The following is a 17,616-nucleotide window of genomic DNA, read 5'->3' on the forward strand; positions in this document are numbered from 1 at the left end:
GTATCAGATTTAATTTTGCAAATGGTCAGTTCAAATAAAACTGACTCCAGTTTTATCCTGAGTGGAAAGAACATGACCTTTTCTAGTAGATACAATTCCTGATAAATGGTACATCCTGTAAACTCACCTGTTTTCTTAGGTATTTTGTGATTTGTTGTGATAGATTAGCAAAAGGGACAAATGTCATAGGAATACAGTCACGATTAAATGAGAGAAAATATGTGAAGCATTTAAGTAGTACCCAGCAAACAATAATAATCCAGTGACTATTTGGGGGGAAATTTCAACAAAACGCATGTGGTTTTATTTTATACTCAGAGGGACTGGATATCTGAAGGCCAAGATGTCCCCAGAGAGCAGGGGAGTTGAGACTCCTCCAAGTGCTCTTTTGCTGCTCCATGAAGACACAAAAGACTGTTAGTTTCCCTGCTGAGAACAGGGACCCCTGATGTAACAAGTTTTGATTCCTTTCCAGCTTTAATATGTCTACTATTTCTAAGAACCAAGGGAAGTCATTTTAAGGCTTATTTTCTTTATAACAGAATTCAAGAAAGAACATACTCTTTATGGGCTCACCTGTGGAAAAATCAGGCCGACTACTTGAATCCTTTGTTTAGAGCTGATCACAGTCAGACCCGGGGAGTCCTTCATCTCCCCACAGCGCCGTGCAACTTCATGTACAAGTACGTAAACCTCTAGGACCTCAGTGGGTATGGTTGTGCCTTAGATTCTGGCACTGTTTACCACCTGGAGGCTGAAGGGTATGTAACACTGAGCTCCAAGGCATTTTTGCCTGTCTCCTGTCCCCCTCTTTCCCCTCTAAATACGGAATTCTCTTTAGAAGTTGATGTTTTGTAGTAATGATATCCTAAGAATGTAAGTTTCACTTTTATTTAAAAGTGAGAGGAGGAGAGGGAAGAAGGACTGAATAAACCAAGTGCCTGAAGTTAAATGTGGAGCTGCAGGTTTAGTTAGTGGTCATGACACAGTTCACCTTCTTTTGCTGCTGAATCAAATGAAACTATTGCCCTGTGGAAATAAATTCAAGATTGTCTATACTGGGATGGGAGAGCCTGGTGGTATCCAACAGATGCTACTAGGTCTGTAGGCTCTCTTTTATCCTTGGGTTTTTCCCTCTGGACTTGTATAATACAGAAGGGCAACTCAGAGATCAGGAAAAAGACAAAATTACACAGAAATCACCAAGAAACCCATTCCTTCTCCCTCCCTACCTCAGTACACCCTTTAGTGGCTTTTCGTCTCTAGAGCTTTCATTCTCATTGGGTTGGCCAAGAGGTTCGTTCTGTATCAATAAACCCAAACAAACTTTTTTGGCCAACCCAATAATGACTTCAATCCAGTTATTTCCCCGGAATTCTATAGAATAATATTAATTCGGTCACACTGAAAAAAATGCCTCATGGTTTGTGTGAATTGGCAGTTTTGAGACCTGCTGAGATACACACCCTGCAGTCAACTCTACTGCAACTAATTTGTTAGCTCTAGCCACTCAACACGTACATTACTGAGGCTCAAGCACTGTTCTAGGCACTGTGGATAAATCAATGAATGACACCAAGTCCCTGCTCTCAAAGTACTTTTCTGAGTAAATCTATAGGTATCCTTATGATAATGCTATTTACAGGCATACTTCTGAAATAATATGGGTTTGGTTCCTGGCCACTGTGATAGTGAACACTGCAATAAACTGAGTCACAATTTTTTAGTTTCCTAGTGCATATAAATGGATATGAATATGAATAACATGAATAACAAGAATACTGAACCCACTCCAGTATTCTTGCCTGGAGAATCCCAGGGACAGCGGAGCCTGGTGGGCTGCCGTCTATGGGGTCGCACAGTGTTGGACACGACTGAAGCGACTGAGCAGCAGCAGCAGTGCATATAAAAGTTCTATTCACACTACATTGTAGTCAGTTAAGTGTGCAATAGTATTATGTCTAAAAAACAATCTAACAATGTTAGATACCTTAATTTAAAAATACATTGTTAAAAAAAATGCTAAGCTTCAGTGAGTAGTACTAGTAGTAACATCAAAGATCACTGGTAACCATAAAAAAATGAAAAATCTTGAAATATTCTGAGAATTATCAAAATGTGATAGAGACACAAAGTGAGCAAATGCTGTTAGAAAAACTGTGCTGATAGACTTGCCACACACCTTCACTCTGTAAAAATGCAAACTATGCAAAGTGCAGTAAAACAAGGTATACCTGTATTTTTATTTGCATTCCAGTATGCTTTACTGTATAGGATAAAAAAGGCAGGATTTGTTGCAAATGTAAGTAATCCTAGTGGCTGTCATTAAAAAACCTCAAATTTAAAAGATTCCTTTGTGGCTGAAAGATTCTAAATGGTGATATAAACACTAATTTTCGAAGTTGACTTCCTAACTAAGTCATCTTAAGCCAAAAAAATAAAGAAAATGGTAACATGTACTACTACAATCTATTTGAGAAAAATATATTATGTGCTTTTTAATTCAGTACCATCTACTCAAGTAGATTCTTCATGAATTTACTCTCCCCAAAAGAAGTTGACTGATTCAAGAAAATGAAAACATTAACATGAAATTATTACCTTCAGTTCAGTTCAGTCGCTCAACTGTGTCTGACTCTTTGCGACCCCATTAGCTTAGTGAGTGGCTTTTTTGACCCTGTACTTCGCATTTGGTTATTATTAGGACTATGGTTTGAAAGATACCTTGGAAGACTCAAGAAAGTGAATGTACAGACTGTGACACCGTTTCACGAAGCTCTGCTGTCCTCTGCAGGTTTTGGAATGGAATGTATAATCGCTTTGAGAAGGGACTGCAGCCTCGACAATCAGTCACAGATTACCTCATGGCCGTGAAGGAGGAGACTCAGCAGCTGGAGGAAGAACTTGAGGCCCTGGAAGAAGTAAGACAGTCGCTCTTGCTCACCTTATTTGCTGACGATTGCAGCTCTGGGAAAAGCCTCTCGTGACTCAGGATGTGTGAAATGCAGCAACACAGCCATTTCATATTTTTGTGCTCAGTTGTATCCAACTCTTTGCGACCCCATGGACTAGTCTGCTAGGCTCCTCTGTCCATGGGATTTCCCAGGCAAGAATACTGGAGTGGGTTGCCATTTCCTCCAAGGGATCTTCCTGACCTAGGGATCGAACCTGCATCTGTTTGTGTCTCCTACGTTGGCAGGTGGATTCTTTACCACTGTGCTACCTGCAAAGTCCTTTCATATTTCTAGCCAGAAGGTAACCTGAAACACAATCCTACCAGGTGAACAGTCAGATCATCGAAGCCCAGACCTACACACTTGATGCATTTCAGACATCTGGTTTGGCTCATTTCCATAGTTTGCTTTGGGGATGATGAAGATATTAGGAAACGAGATAGTGGTGAATGATTGCATAACCTTGTGAATATACTTATATAAAAAACAAAAAACCTGAACTGTACACTTTAAGAGAGTGAGCGACTTCTATCTTAATTTTAAAATTTAGATAATAAAAACCTCATTCATGATATTTTAAAAAAATGTACTTTCGGTTCACAGGATGAAAATCATTATGTAAAACCACACAGGTACAGAAAGAACGATGACTACTCTTTGCCAGGTGCTTTACCTAGGCTGTGTTTTCTGCTTTTTTATAACGTGCCATCCTTACATTAGGAAGAGAGCGAGCCTCACAGAATCTAATTATTTTGTCCAGAGTCATAAAGTCTAGCTTTGAAACCAAGTCCATCTAAATCCCATTTTCTTAACGTTTCACCCAGCCGGGAGATAATGGACACTAAAAGGCAGGCACGTACCAAAAAAGATACATTCTTTATGACTGTTCCCTGAAACTGTGGTTTCTTTTCTAGAGGCTGGAAAAAATTCAGAAAGTGCAGTTAAATCGCACTAAGGTGAGGAGTAAGCAGAGTGAGCCCAGCAAACACTCAGGATTTTCTACCTCGGACAACAGCGCAGCCAACACCCCTCAGGATTACAGTGGCAATGTGAAGTCCTTCCCATCCAGGAGCCCTTCCCAGGGCGATGAGGATTCTGCTTTGATCCTCACTCAAGACAATCTGAAAAGTTCAGACCCAGACCTGTCTGCCAACAGTGACCAAGAGTCGGGGGTGGAGGATCTGAGCTGCCGCTCCCCCAGCGGTGGGGAGTGTGTGCCGAGTGAGGACAGTGGCAAGGACCGGGATTCCGACGAAGCCGTGTTTCTCACTGCCTGAGGATCCCCCGCCGTGGAGTTCCCAAGTAAAGGACACACAAGGAACACTTTCCAAAAATAAGGGAACAGTGCAATCTCAAATAAAAACAGCCCAAGAAATGGTACGGGTCATCGAGAATTATAGAACGTAGCTACGAAAAGGAAAAAAGTCCAACTTCAAGTTCCTTTAGGTGTTGATGAACAGGAAACAGCCATTTCTTTTCAAGCAAATTTAAGGAAAATTGTTCCCCCTTCTAGACTATGGAGGTTTTATTCACTACAGAGCAATGACCTCACCCGAGGTTATCAATTCACATCTTCCTTGCCTGCAGCTGCTTAAAGTGCCCTGACCACGTTCCTTCACACTCATATTCAATCTTTCCTTTTAGTTCATTTCCAGATGAATATTTTGTTTCCTCAAATATTTCACACTTCCTTCCTTCTTGACTCTGTTATCAGGATTTTTGTTAATAGATGTATTTCTGTAACAGATGAGCTTTGTAATTCTGCTTAAGCTTAGTGTTCAGATTTAATGATCACTTTTAACTTTTCCTTATAGATAATGTATTTTGAATTGTTATAATAGTTTTGTTGCCTTTCCCTGAAATTTCATATTTCTATTTAAAAAATGCTAAAACTTACCACGCACTTTTCTCTAATACCAGTCTAATACCCAATAAAGTAGAAACAACATTTATGCTCTAGTTCTTAAATATGATTTTGGATCACATTAGCTTCTTAAAAACAACCTTTTATTACTGGTTCCAGAAACTACATTACCAAGACAAGGGGGTCAGCCCCAAGCCTGATTCCAGCAGTGTAACTGTATAAAGGTTCAGGGTACCACTTCAGTGAAGGAAGAAGCTCACTGAAGAACTAGAGAACACTGCTGTCATGTCTACTTAACCAGTGGAATATGTTTGTCACTTGTCACTTCAGAAGTTGTGTTCACATGGCTAAGCCACACTGTGCCTGTGGAGCCCATGCAGTAGCCTCAACCATCGGCTCTGTTCATCTGCAGGGTTGCGCTGGCGGTACAGTCTGAGCAGGGAGTCTGACAGGGAGCAGGTCTGCCTCGTTGGGGCTGTCACGGGGAAACTTTGCTGGCTGTGGAATCTGGTCTGTCCCCACCCAGGCACAAGAGCTAAGTCTCCACCTTCCCTGCTGCAGATTGTGGCTTCTGACCCCTCCTGACCAGAAAGCCTGTTGAGGAGAACTTGGGAGGTGCCTGAAATGGGCCTTCGCAGTCCTTCCCAGGTGGGAGCCAGAGCCCCACTCACTGGGAAGCATGGCCCCCAGCCCCATCAGACAGGAAGGCTTGGCGAGAACACCCGGAAGCTGTGCACCCCAGCAGATCTTGAGCAGAGAAGCGGGTGGGCAGAGCTGACTGTCCTGAGAGCAAAACCAACGGCTCTGACTGGCCAGGGAACTGGGGGCACATGTTAGTGTGAGACCACAGACATAGCATCAGTGATTTTCAAGCTGCTGCTCCTGCTGTGCTTGGGCAGGGAAACTGATCTGCAGCTGCACTTACTGCTGCAAACAGCCATCAGCCTCTGCCCCGACCAGGGAGTTTTCCCAGAACACGTGGGAAGCCGCACAACCCATCCGACAGCCCCGCTGACTGTGGCAGCTGAACAGAGCACAGCCCGTGGCCTAACCTGTTTGCAGAGTGAAACTGGTCGCCAGCACCTTCCATGGATATTCCTGCCTGACTCAGGTCCCCAAACAATGAGCTGTGCAGGCCGTGCATCCCATCCTGCTGCCCCACTTAATCCTGAGTACAGCGTCCAGTCCCAATTGGGACTGGACCCACCAGTCCACAGAATCCACCACAGAATCCATCCTACAGCCTCACCTGAGTGGGTGGGGAACCAAGCCAGCTGTCCTACCCAGCTGTCTCAGCCAGTGACCCTCCAATTCCGCTTCAGGGCTCAAACAGATGCCTCACCCAAAAAGAGACCACCTAAATACATAAAGCAAAATCCAGCAGAGCTAAAAGGAGAAATAATGGGGACTTTAACACTCTACTCTATAAACAATGGATAGATCATCCAAAGAGAATCATAAGGAAACAGGAAATCTGAACCAAATGTATACCAATATCTCACTCTGGATAATACATTTTTAAACTGGATTAAAGATAAATACAATTAAAAGTGGGCAAAAGACTTAAGACATTTTTTCAAAGAAGATATATGAAAGGGTCAACAGGTACATGAAAAGATGCTAAACATCACTATCTTTAGGGAAATGCAAATCAAAACCAAATCTCACGTCTGGCAGGATGGCCAACATCGAAAAGAAATGATATGAAATGTTGGTGATAATGTGAATTAAAGAGACCGCTTGTGTATTGTTGATGGGATCATAAACAGGTAAAGTCACTATAGAAAACAGTACAGTGGACCCTCAAAAGATTAAAAATGGAACTACTGTATGATCCAGCATACAGACCCACTCTGAATACATACAAAGAAAATGAAAACATTAACTTGAAAAGATATCCGTACCCTTTCATGTTCACAGCAGCACTGTTTTAAAAGAGCCAAGACATGGAAACAACCTAACTGTCCACCAACAGATGAATGAAGAAAGAAGCACACACACCACGGAATAGTGTTCAGACATAAAAAAATGAGAAAATGCTGCCTTTTGCAACAATATGAATGGACCTTGAGGGAATTATGCTAAGTGAAATAAATCAGAGAAAAACAAATACTACATGATTTCACTTATATGTATACTCTTAAAAAAAAACCCCAAACCACCAAAGTTACAGAAAAAGGTCAGATTTGTGGTTAACCCAGCATGAGGGTTGGGGCAGTGGGTGGTTGGGGAATTGGAGAAAGGTGGTCAAGAGTAACAACTTTCTGTATTAGTGAATACCTTATTAAAGACTCTTAGGATATAGTCGTAACAGCTTTTATATTTTTATAACTCCATACCACTCTTGTAGTTGATTATCAACTCTTAGAAACTTCTTTGCCTAGTATTGAGAATTTAATTTCTTCCATCTGGCAGTATATATCTACAAAAATAAATAACAAAATTTTAAAAAATGACATAGTAACTATACCAAACAGAACTATGCATTTGAAAAGCAAATAATATAAATATTTGATACGTTAAAATTTAGTTCTTTAATGTGATATCTTTTATATCAGACACCAACTTTTTTCCAGCCCCCACCATTTTACAAAACATTATAGTTTCAGCATATGTTCATTTAGACTACTTACTAGAAGTTAACCTAACACTGAAATTTATTATTTTTTTTAAAGGTTCTATTTATTGCTTATTAAGATGTTATTGTGTGGCATGGAGCCTTAAAAGAGCATGGCCAATCCGATTAGACTAAAATCTCTAACAGTAAATTCTCATTTTAAATCAAACATCAATCAGAAAGTGTTTTCTTTAGAGCAGCTGGTTTAAACCAATGTAAAACTGACTCAAAGCAGATTATTTCCCCGCTGGTAATATTTAGAGCTCAAGTGATTTATTATTTAGTGATTTTCAGGAAAATTTAATGATATGAAGTAGGTAAGCATTTTGATCATGACTCTACAATCAACAAAGGAACTTTTTTAGAGTAAAGGAACATAAAAAGAAGGAAGACCCTGGCATGAGGTTTCTATTCTTTAAAAGCACAAGATTAGTTTACTTGCTTTCCCTAAAAATAAATCTGAGCTGTCCTTCAATTTAAACATATATGAATTATGATCAGACTTACCTGTCAGATGATCTCTATTCCAATAGAAATTTCCTAGTATAGATTATTCCTAGAAAATCTTTCAACTTTGAAACATTGTCTGGCATGTATCACATTTGTTTAGAAAACTATTTGAGATATCCGTCTTTAAAGTCCTACCTATGACAAACCCCTAACTCTGCATAATCTAATAACTCCTAAGCTTTTCTCTGCTATTCTGATTTCCATCTAGTCATCTATTATGTGTTAGAGGAAAATCACAGTCCCTGCTTTGACAGGCACTTTTTCTGCTTCTTGCACTGCTTCTCCAATATGGCCAAGTTTAAGGAAAAAATACTAGTACTATAAAAAAGTCACTTAAGTTTTTATTGTAAAACCAAAATTCATACATATTCAAATGTAGACTACTTTCCATCCTGGATGATGTCTATGACCTAATATCTGATCTGTTAAAGACAGATAATGATGATCAGAGTCCTCTTTTTAATGACTAGGTTGTAAGGAGGTTACCTAATTTTAGAAGAAGAAACCAAGGTATGTTAACTGGTATAGAATGAAACTGGGATAGTTCAAGTTAAAAAAAATAAGATATTAAGATGAATTACTTATGTGATTTACTATGTATGAAAATAACTTTTTTTGGTGGAGAGGAAGGTGGATAAGTACATAAACACCTAGGCCATGTTAGAGTCATCACTGGATAGTATTTCTACAGTGCCTCACTCTTAGAGAGCTTAATAAAATTAATAAATCAAATGAATTAATGGTTGTAGTCTGCTGGGCTCTTGTTCTGCGCTCTGTCTGGTTTCTAAGAAAGCTTCCTGATTGCTTCCAAAAGACTGGGATAATCATGTCCTCCACTGTGGTGATTGCTGGGAAAACTGAAGCTTATGTGGCCAGTGCAGTAAGGAAAGGTTTCTCAACACCCAGAAGACTGCAACAAATCTGAAACACTTACCTCAGTTACGTACTATATGTCCGGAGTAATAATCATAACTTCCTTGTCAGGTCGTTTTGAAGATTAAATGGCATGCTCTTAGCATAGTACCAGGAAGACAGGTTAAAAAAGTTAATTTCTTTACTCAAATTATATCTTTATAGTCCATGTGAATACTTGTCCTCCCTTAAACACAGACTAAGTATTAAGCATTTTTCAAGTCTCAGAAAATAATTTTATTTTTCCTAAACTGTTTCCAGAAATAGGTATAGAAAGAAGAATGATGAAAAAAACCTGTACTGTATGCTAGGATTTGGAATGGCAATCATACTGAAGTTTAAATGAAAATAGGCATTAGGATGCTACTTTACCAAGCCTTGGAAATCTAGTTCAAGATTTTCTACTTAATTGGCTTTCACTGCTATCCATAAATTATGTTCATTCTGTAACAAACTGTAAAAGCAAACTGTTTAACATATACAAGTTAAAGTGAAAATCAAATTAAGAACTAGACTGCCTAAAAATTAAATATTAGTTTTATTTATTATTAAAGCTTTCATAAGAGAAAAGCTAACACAGTAAAGGTCAGAATATTTCACTGACTTTTGTGTTCTTTACTAGTTATTAACAAATTATTGTTTTAAACTTCAGAATTCAGATAGCATATCCTCATCTAACCACAAACCCATCAGATACTTATATTTAAAAAGCTAGCATCAAAGTTTATGTTGGACTACTTTAAATGAAAGGCAATTTTTCTATTAGGTAAAATATTTATTTACCTGTATTGCCTTTTAAATGCATCTTTAATTTTAAAAATAAGAGTATATAAAACAGCTGGTTTATCCTCTTCATTTATTCTGTCTATTAAAAATTACTTGAGATGGCACATTGGCAGGTTTGGTGTTTCCTGACACTATGAATATTTAAAAACAAATTATTTTTCAAAGTTTTATCATCCAGAAAGAAAGAGAAAAAAATAAGAATCTTTCTACAATTGAAATAGTAATTTTTCAAAAAGGGTTGAGAGGAAAAAAAATCTAAGCAAACTATCCTTGATAAAGAAATGAGGCAGTTTCAAATTAAAAATACAAATTTAAATGAAGTAATTTTATAAAATATTGAGAGTAGCTAAAATTACATGCACAGGTATTTAATCAATAATAAGAGAGGAACAGCAGTAGAACTTAAATATGATAGAATTTATCAACAATAAATAAACATTTTTAGTGCAAATAGTGCAGAAAAAATTTTCAAAGCAAAGATCATAGCAATCATTCTAATCTGTACAAAATCAGTCTCAGTTCTGTATACAACCTATATAATACATCTAGGAATTCAGCCTTGTGATGAAATGCCAATTTGCAAATCATAAATATAAATGTGCTTAGTTTTGTGTCCCATTCCTCTCTTTGCAGTTCATGTTTTCAGGAAAATCTGAAAAGAAAAGAAAATCAAAAACCTAAGATTTACTTTCAGATGATAAATTAAGATTTCTTACGATAACCTGACAATGAGGGAAAAGAGGTGGGAAAGGATTCTAGCATGCATGTGTCAACACAGAATAACTCACTGCCCACTTCTCAACCTTGAGATATGTATGCTACTGCTGCTATACTTGGTATTAAAAATCAACACCCTCAGGGATTAATAATCTGAGTTGTAAAATAACGCAATGTTGCTACTAATGTTAAGGACAGCTAAATTGAGAAAAGGGGCAAGTAAGTTTGAACTGGAGATGAGAAATGCCTGTCACCTCCCTCCCTGTAGCCGGCTCCCTTTTAAAGGAAACTCCCACGCTCTCTTCTCCACATCTGCTCCATCAGCCCAGCAAAGCAGACAGAAGACCACATGACACCAGTCTCCAGGTAATACTGTGAGGTCAGGACGGATACCATCTATGCGGGGCCAGTCTCTTTCCTTGATTTGTTGTGAGACCCTACTCAGTCTCCCCGGGTGCTCGGGCCGTCAGATCAGGCCTGTGGGCAGCAGGGGCTGAACCACGTGCAAGTGCAGCAAAGAAAGGCTCTTTGAAGAGCCAGTGAGAAGGCACATGAGAGTGAGACGCAGAAAAGGGGAGGAAAGCAGGAACGAGAAACAAGCAGCCTGTAGCAGCACCTAAGGAAGAAGAGCTGCTTTGGTTACGGATGGCCTCATGCTTTCACTCCCAGGAGACAAGTGTGCTTTCCTATATTTGGGCTGTTTTCCTGCATTATCCAGGAACACAAGCTTTTACTTAAACTTGAGGTTGGAGCTAGTCTTTGCAGCCAAATCCAGTCCTAAAACAAGACAGAGGAAAATGGAAGAATGTCTTGAGATCAGATGAGAGCATGAACAAAGACATGATGGCAGAAAATAGAACATGACAGAAGAGAACACAGGAGAGGCAAATGGAAAATTAGAACGGATGATCTAAAATGTCAGCCAGCTTACAGAAGGCTTAAAATCAGAGAGAGAAACGTGGCATTTATCATCCCCAGGGTTCTTTAAAGGTCCTAGAGCAGATATGTTATCACAGAGTGGTATTTTAGGAGCATCATTTTGTCAGTGCTCTGCACAAAGGAGAAACCCTGAAGTCAGAGGACTGATCAGAAACTCACTGGAATAGATGGAAAAGAGATTGGAAGTTCATTTTTAAAGGAAAAAATGACAAAAGAGACTACTGAGAAATAAGTCAACTTAAGTGTTATGGTATATGCCCCATACCAGCTGAGAGAAAGGAACTTAAACTATATATGTAGCTATCAAATACTGAAAACAAAACTCATTTAAGCAAATACCATACTGAGAAAACATGCAAACAATTTATACTGGCCATATGCTTAGGTGTATAACATCATGCTTAATAGATAATACAAAGTATTCTACATGTTACATAGCATGGTAGCTGTAACGATAGTATTATGCTTAAAGCTGGCTGAACAAGCACTGGTAAGAACACTTCATTAAAGAGAGCCATGCAATAGCCTCAAGACACAAACCTTCCAGAATACAATTTACCTATAGTGGAGCATGAAACTGGCTGTGCATTGCTATCACTTGTTGAAGTTTCTCTTCCTTGGCTCTTCTACAGTGGCAAATCTAGAAGATAATTATTTAAAAACCAGTCACTTCTCCAATAATCTTCCTACAACTAGCTACATTTTGACAGAATTCTAAGTAAGAATCTTTTAACTCGTTGACATTAAATTGTGGATGTCTAAGGTGGCACAGAATTTAAGAATAAAAAAAAAAAAAAAATTTGTTTGGAAGATAATCTTTGTCTGTAAACCTCTAGAATGTAAAACACATTCTGATCCTTTATACCAGTTCTCTGATTATATAATTTCAAATATCTGTGTTTTAAAAATATGAAAATAAATCCTACTGTTGTTACCCTGGAAGCTTAACAAACAAAAACCTCACAATACAGTTATATAGTACCAAAAAAAAAAAGGACTAGAAATGAATGCCTCATTAAAGCTATAGTCATTAATGTCCCTGAACTTCAATTTTCTCTCGTGGAAAATGGGAATAATAAAATCTGGCCCACTTTCCTTTACAGTAGAACTTAATTGTATAAAGGTTATAAATAACTGTGATGTTCCAGAGAAATTAGGTAAATACATAGGACTTACCAAAGGATAAGATACTGCTAAGCAGACTTCAAAATCTTTTCTTTAAATATAATGGAAATACTAGAACAGAAACTATCCCCAGAATGTTCTCAATTAATATTAAAACAAAAAAATTAAAAAAAAAAAAAAATCTCCATAGGGAATTCCCTGGTGGTCTAGTGGGAAGGACTTGGCATTTTCATGGCAGTGGCCTGGGTTCAATCCCTGACTGTGGAATGAAGATCCCACAAGCCATCCAGTGTGGACAATAAACAAACGAAAAAAACCTTTTTAAGTTATTCTCCTAAATTTTAAACAGCTTATGAAACAGGTTATTCAGGAGTATATCACAACTTTTAAGACTTAGACTAGAGATCCACACAAAAGCATTATATAATTAAAAAATAAAATTAAACAAGGAAAAAAATTCTCTACAGTTCAAAGCAAATGGAAATAAATGAACCTGTTTTCTTCCCCTAAGTTATACTGTCATCCAAAAAAGCTTCATTAAAGACTTTAAAAAATAGTATTTGACTATTAAGACTAGAGTAGACTGCAGCTATCATTTCTGAAACAGAACTCTTATGTGATTCACATGCTTGTGTACTCACAACAAGCAGGTATAAAGTGATAGTAGCAAGCTGCTATCATTCTCAGAGGCGCTTCAGTTTCCTCTCATGGCTCTCAAAACTCCAGCTCAGTAATGTGCTAAGTTTTTTTTTTTTTTACTCATGAATATAACCTAGTTACATATTCAAAAGCAGAGACATTACTTTGCCAACAAAGGTTCGTCTAGTCAAGGCTATGGTTTTTCCTGTGGTCATGTATGGATGTGAGAGTTGGACTGTGAAGGCTGAACGCCGAAGAATTGATGCTTTTGAACTGTGGTGTTGGAGAAGACTCTTGAGAGTCCCTTGGACTGCAAGGAGATCCAACCAGTCCATTCTGAAGGAGATCAGCCCTGGCATTTCTTTGGAAGGAATGATGCTAAAGCTGAAACTCCAGTACTTTGGCCACCTCATGCGAAGAGCTGACTCATTGGAAAAGACTCTGATGCTGGGAGGGATTGCAGGCAGGAGGAGAAGGGGATGACAGAGGATGAGATGGCTGGATGTCATCACTGACTCGATGGATGTGAGTCTGAGTGAACTCCGAGAGCTGGTGATGGACAGGGAGGCCTGGCGTGCTGCGATTCATGGGGTCGCAAAGAGTCGGACACGACTGAGCGACTGATCTGATCTGATACATAAGTAATTTGATATTACGCTGTCACTTGTCCTCAACCAAAGAATATTACATACTGTTCTCTTTTCCATGAAGCTACTGAGAAAATCATCTATATCTGTTTTTCCCTCCAAGAAATCTTCTGCAATATTATCAGATTCTTCCTCAGCTTCATGTGCAGCTACTTTTAATCTTGCCTGTAGAGCACTTGCACTACAGCTCTGAAAAAGAAAATCAAGAAAGAAAATCATTAATATCTAGTGCTCTGAAAAACTCCTTAGTGGGAAGGAAAATGGGATAGAAGCTAAATAGTGATATTGGGGCATCACTGTCTCACTCCTACCATTAAAATGATCCTGGAAATGTTGAGTCATTAACTGTGATGTTTGCTTTTGGTTTCTAGTATTCTTTATTAAATTAAGGAATGAGTTTATTAAGTTTGTCTAAGGAATGGTGCTGATTACTGAGAAAAAAGCCTCTTCATCTAGTAAGCTCTAAAGTGCCTCCGAAAGTATTTCAATTGATTCTCTCAGATCTTCTGGCTAAGAGAGGGGAGGACTTCTTATGTGCGATTCCTGACTCTGACACTTTCCATTTGTATGACCTCAGGGATGTTATTTAATATCCACGTGCCTCAGTTTCCTCATCTGTAAAATGGAAAAATAGTAACAATACCTACCCTCATAGGTTTTTGTGTGGAATAATGGGCAACATATGCAACAAGCTTAGTGCAATGCAAAAGATATAACAATTGCACAGTGTCAGCAATTGGTTGGATCAAGTAATCTTAAAAATCTCTCACATTACCCTCTGATTCCAGTGCTCCTAAAGGCAATGAAATTATACTCCAGGACAAAGGTCTAGAGTACCATATACCTTTTAATAGCCGACCAGGAACATAATAGCCAAAAACACATCAATAAACAAAGGTAAATCTTCCCTTGCAAAAACTGAGATAGGCCAGAACATGCCAAAAACTTTAGTATAAATGGAGGAAGACTACATGGGAAAGAAAGCAAGGAGATAATACAAAGACATAGAGAATGAACTTACAGTTTCTAGGCAGGAAGAATGGGGGAAAGGGATAGGTAGGATGTTTGAGATCAACATGTATACACTGCTGTATTTAAAATGGCTAACCAACAAGGATCTGCTGTATAGCACATGGAAAACTCTGCTCAGTGTTACATGGCAGCATGGATGGGAGGGGAGTTTCGGGGAGAATGGATATATGTGTATGTACAGCTGAGTCCCTTGGCTATTCACCTGAAACTATCACAACATTGTTAATCGGCTATACCCCAATACAAAATAAAAAGTTAAAAAGAACGATCGTATTATATGAAATCTTTTATAAATTTATATTCTCTTTACCATTTTTTTTTCTGTTGTTTTATTTCTAGTTTATGTTTTACTACATTGGCTTCAATTCCTAGAATTCCTGATTTTAAAGGAAACAGAATATTGTTAGTTATGATGTGGGTTGTTGATATATGAAGATTATGTCCGATTTAATTTTTTAAATGATTTCCCCCTTTTAATTTAAAGTTTTTTTTTTTTTTCAGAAACAAGGGTTAATTTTATAAAAAGCTTTCGATTTTTCACATAACTAGATTTCTAGTATAAAGTTATTATTTGTGGTGAATTATATTTTATACTTTCTATATGTTATATTTTCCAATTTGCTAACTTCTTATTTAAGATAGCTGTATACAGGCTTGCAAGTAAGTCTAAAACTAAAATTTTTCTTTTTAACTTTTATTAGAAGAGTTAAATTGGCTTTATAATAACTCTCCCAGAACAGTTATTTATGGGGCTTTTTATATTTCTCTGTTTTGGAACCAAATGCTCTTGCATGACCACAAAATGACTGATAATGGCTCATAAAACTGAGAGCTGTTCATCTGCATAACTCAAGGCTGTTTTATCATGCCTTATAAACTCGAATGCCTAATAAATGCTTTCTGATAATAATACATTTAAGAATGTGGCTCGTGTATATTAAGAGTAAAACTTCTAGTCCACTTCCAGCTTAGCCATGGCAGCTAATTTGACCACTAACCCGTTGTAGCTGCTTCCTCTAGAGCTTGTGGACAAGTGGATAGGATCAAGAATTCACACTGAGATGAAGAGTGATGAGGAGACTGTTGGTATACTTCTGGGATTTGGTGACTTTGTCAATATGGTATTGGAAGATGTCACTGAATTTGAAATCATACCAGAAGGAAGAAGAATTACTAAATTAGATCCAATTTTTCTAAAGGGAAATAATATACCAATGCTGGTTCCTGGAGGACAAGGACCTGAAATATGAATGACTTCCTTGACTTATGCTAGATGCTGTTCTGTCTTGTAATGACAACAAAAGTTTTTTTTTAGTCTTTTAATGTTTATATTCTGTGAAGTCAAGTTTCCCATTAAAGGGAAATGCTTTGACGATGCATGGTAAATGCCCATTTTTGTAAGTTAATCAAGATTATATTGGGAAAAGAACAGTTTGTTCTTTGAAGACAAAAATAAACATGTTTTTGTTAACTGTCAAAAAAAAAAAAAAAAGAGTAAAAATTCTTATGGTAAAAGAAAACAGCTCAACAATCTTACCTCACTAAGTTCATGCTGCCTTTGCATCTTCTTTTCAAAAGTTGATTTCATTTGTGTAAGTAATTCATACTAAAAGAGAAAATCAAAATGCTGTTTCATTCTACTTTAAAATTATATGGACTTCTTAAAAATGATAACTAACTCATACCTTATCTAAAACAGTTTGCCTTTTGGCTTCCAAGCTGGGCTCCAAAAGGAGATTTTTTCCTGTAAGATAAATTCTAGTTTATTTCTAGATAAAGATCACATTTTTCTTGGGAAATTTAAAAAGTAAAGAAAGACATACTTGCTAGTTCCTCAATACTTTTTACTAAGTCATCCTTGTCAGTAATAATTTGTTTTAGTTGAGGCAAAGTCACAAACTGCTCTAGTAATACATCCTCTTGCTCATTCATATCTGTAAGTTGTGACACACTAGAAACACAATAGAAGAAAATGTTAATGAATGTCAGTTATCTAGATTTTCTCCATGACAATAAATATCCAGTTTTTCAGCTTTATTCAGCTGACAGAGTTCTACATAATCTTTGACATGTATTTTTATATATACTCGGAAGAAGGCAAACTGTAACCTTAAAAGCAAATAAAACACCAAACACAATGGAACAAAAAGTGGTCTAAACACAGTATCAAGACGATTTAGCTAATAGGCATGTGGCTATCACAATAAATGATAAAGGTATGTGTCTATGTACATGTATTCATAAAAATGTTTTTACAAAACAATGGTGGAAGGGTAATCCCAAAGCAAAAATCGATATCCAGAGTATAAGAGGGAATTGGAAGGATGGGGTATGGAGCAAGCTCAAGCTTTTGAGTGTCTTTCAGTTTTGACTAGAGATCCACACAAAAGCATTATATAATTAAAAAATAAAATTAAACAAGGAAAAAAAAAGTCTCTAAAGTTCAAAGCAAGAGGAAATAAATGAACCTGTTTTTTTCCCCTAAGTTACATTGTCATCCAAAAAAGTTTCATTAAAAAGCCTTTAAAAAATAATATTTGGCTGTACATCTCTGATGAAATATATCCTAAAGACAAATGAATTGTAAAAATCAAAAGGAGAACTTACTCTGCTTTCAATAACTGTTAGTGATACTGTTATCTTACTGGAATTGTTATTTTGAAAAAGAATAAGTTCCCTTCAGAAAAATGGTTGACTTTAGGTCAGGGAAAAAAACTGTTCATGATGAACCCATGGCATCTTTGTTTTGCCAAAGTTCCCTACTAAAGATGGAACTGTTTTAAAAAAAAAAAAAGAAAGAAAGAAAAAAAAGATAGTAATGGATTAAAACACTTCAAATATTTTTAAAAGTTTTATGAGTTTAATTCTGACCTA

The 17,616-nt window shown here is 37.3% G+C and overlaps 3 protein-coding genes across 9 annotated transcripts in view; 2 read left to right on the forward strand and 1 right to left on the reverse strand.

Moving 5' to 3' along the window:
- The window catches only part of MTMR7 (myotubularin related protein 7), a 128,465-nt gene that overhangs the window by 95,465 nt on the left and 15,384 nt on the right, over window positions 1-17,616 (forward strand). For 2 of the 4 annotated variants that reach the window (XM_061404313.1, XM_061404315.1), the window contains exons 12-14: window positions 543-683; window positions 2,795-2,921; window positions 3,869-4,906. In XM_061404313.1, the coding sequence (XP_061260297.1) occupies window positions 543-683; window positions 2,795-2,921; window positions 3,869-4,231 (631 nt within the window). In that variant the 3' untranslated portion in view covers window positions 4,232-4,906. Of the gene's footprint in view, window positions 1-542; window positions 684-2,794; window positions 2,922-3,868; window positions 4,907-17,616 lie in introns of those variants that run through there. The other 2 variants (XM_061404316.1, XM_061404317.1) reach the window with 1 other exon arrangement.
- VPS37A (VPS37A subunit of ESCRT-I) overlaps window positions 1-17,616 on the reverse strand; it is a 48,727-nt gene that overhangs the window by 6,016 nt on the left and 25,095 nt on the right. Inside the window, exons 7-12 of one of the 4 annotated variants that reach the window (XM_061404321.1) lie at window positions 16,566-16,693; window positions 16,428-16,486; window positions 16,280-16,348; window positions 13,756-13,899; window positions 11,859-11,939; window positions 7,099-10,295 (exon numbers count right to left, since the gene is read on the reverse strand). In XM_061404321.1, coding sequence (XP_061260305.1) covers window positions 11,859-11,939; window positions 13,756-13,899; window positions 16,280-16,348; window positions 16,428-16,486; window positions 16,566-16,693 — 481 coding nt within the window. In that variant the 3' untranslated portion in view covers window positions 7,099-10,295. Of the gene's footprint in view, window positions 1-576; window positions 10,296-11,858; window positions 11,940-13,755; window positions 13,900-16,279; window positions 16,349-16,427; window positions 16,487-16,565; window positions 16,694-17,616 lie in introns of all 4 variants that reach the window. The other 3 variants (XM_061404320.1, XM_061404319.1, XM_061404318.1) reach the window with 3 other exon arrangements.
- LOC133239921 (U6 snRNA-associated Sm-like protein LSm5) lies at window positions 15,725-16,078 on the forward strand. Its single transcript, XM_061404326.1, has one exon. The coding sequence runs from the start codon at window positions 15,804-15,806 to the stop codon at window positions 15,990-15,992; it is 189 nt and encodes a 62-aa protein (XP_061260310.1). The 5' UTR covers window positions 15,725-15,803; the 3' UTR covers window positions 15,993-16,078.

The sequence above is a fragment of the Bos javanicus genome, chromosome 27 (assembly GCF_032452875.1).
Source record: "Bos javanicus breed banteng chromosome 27, ARS-OSU_banteng_1.0, whole genome shotgun sequence".
NCBI lineage: Eukaryota > Metazoa > Chordata > Mammalia > Artiodactyla > Bovidae > Bos > Bos javanicus.

Bases quoted from the DNA above. Each gene is read 5' to 3' on its own strand.
- LOC133239921 (XM_061404326.1), top strand. From the start codon at position 15,804: ATGAAGAGTGATGAGGAGACTGTTGGTATACTTCTGGGATTTGGTGAC.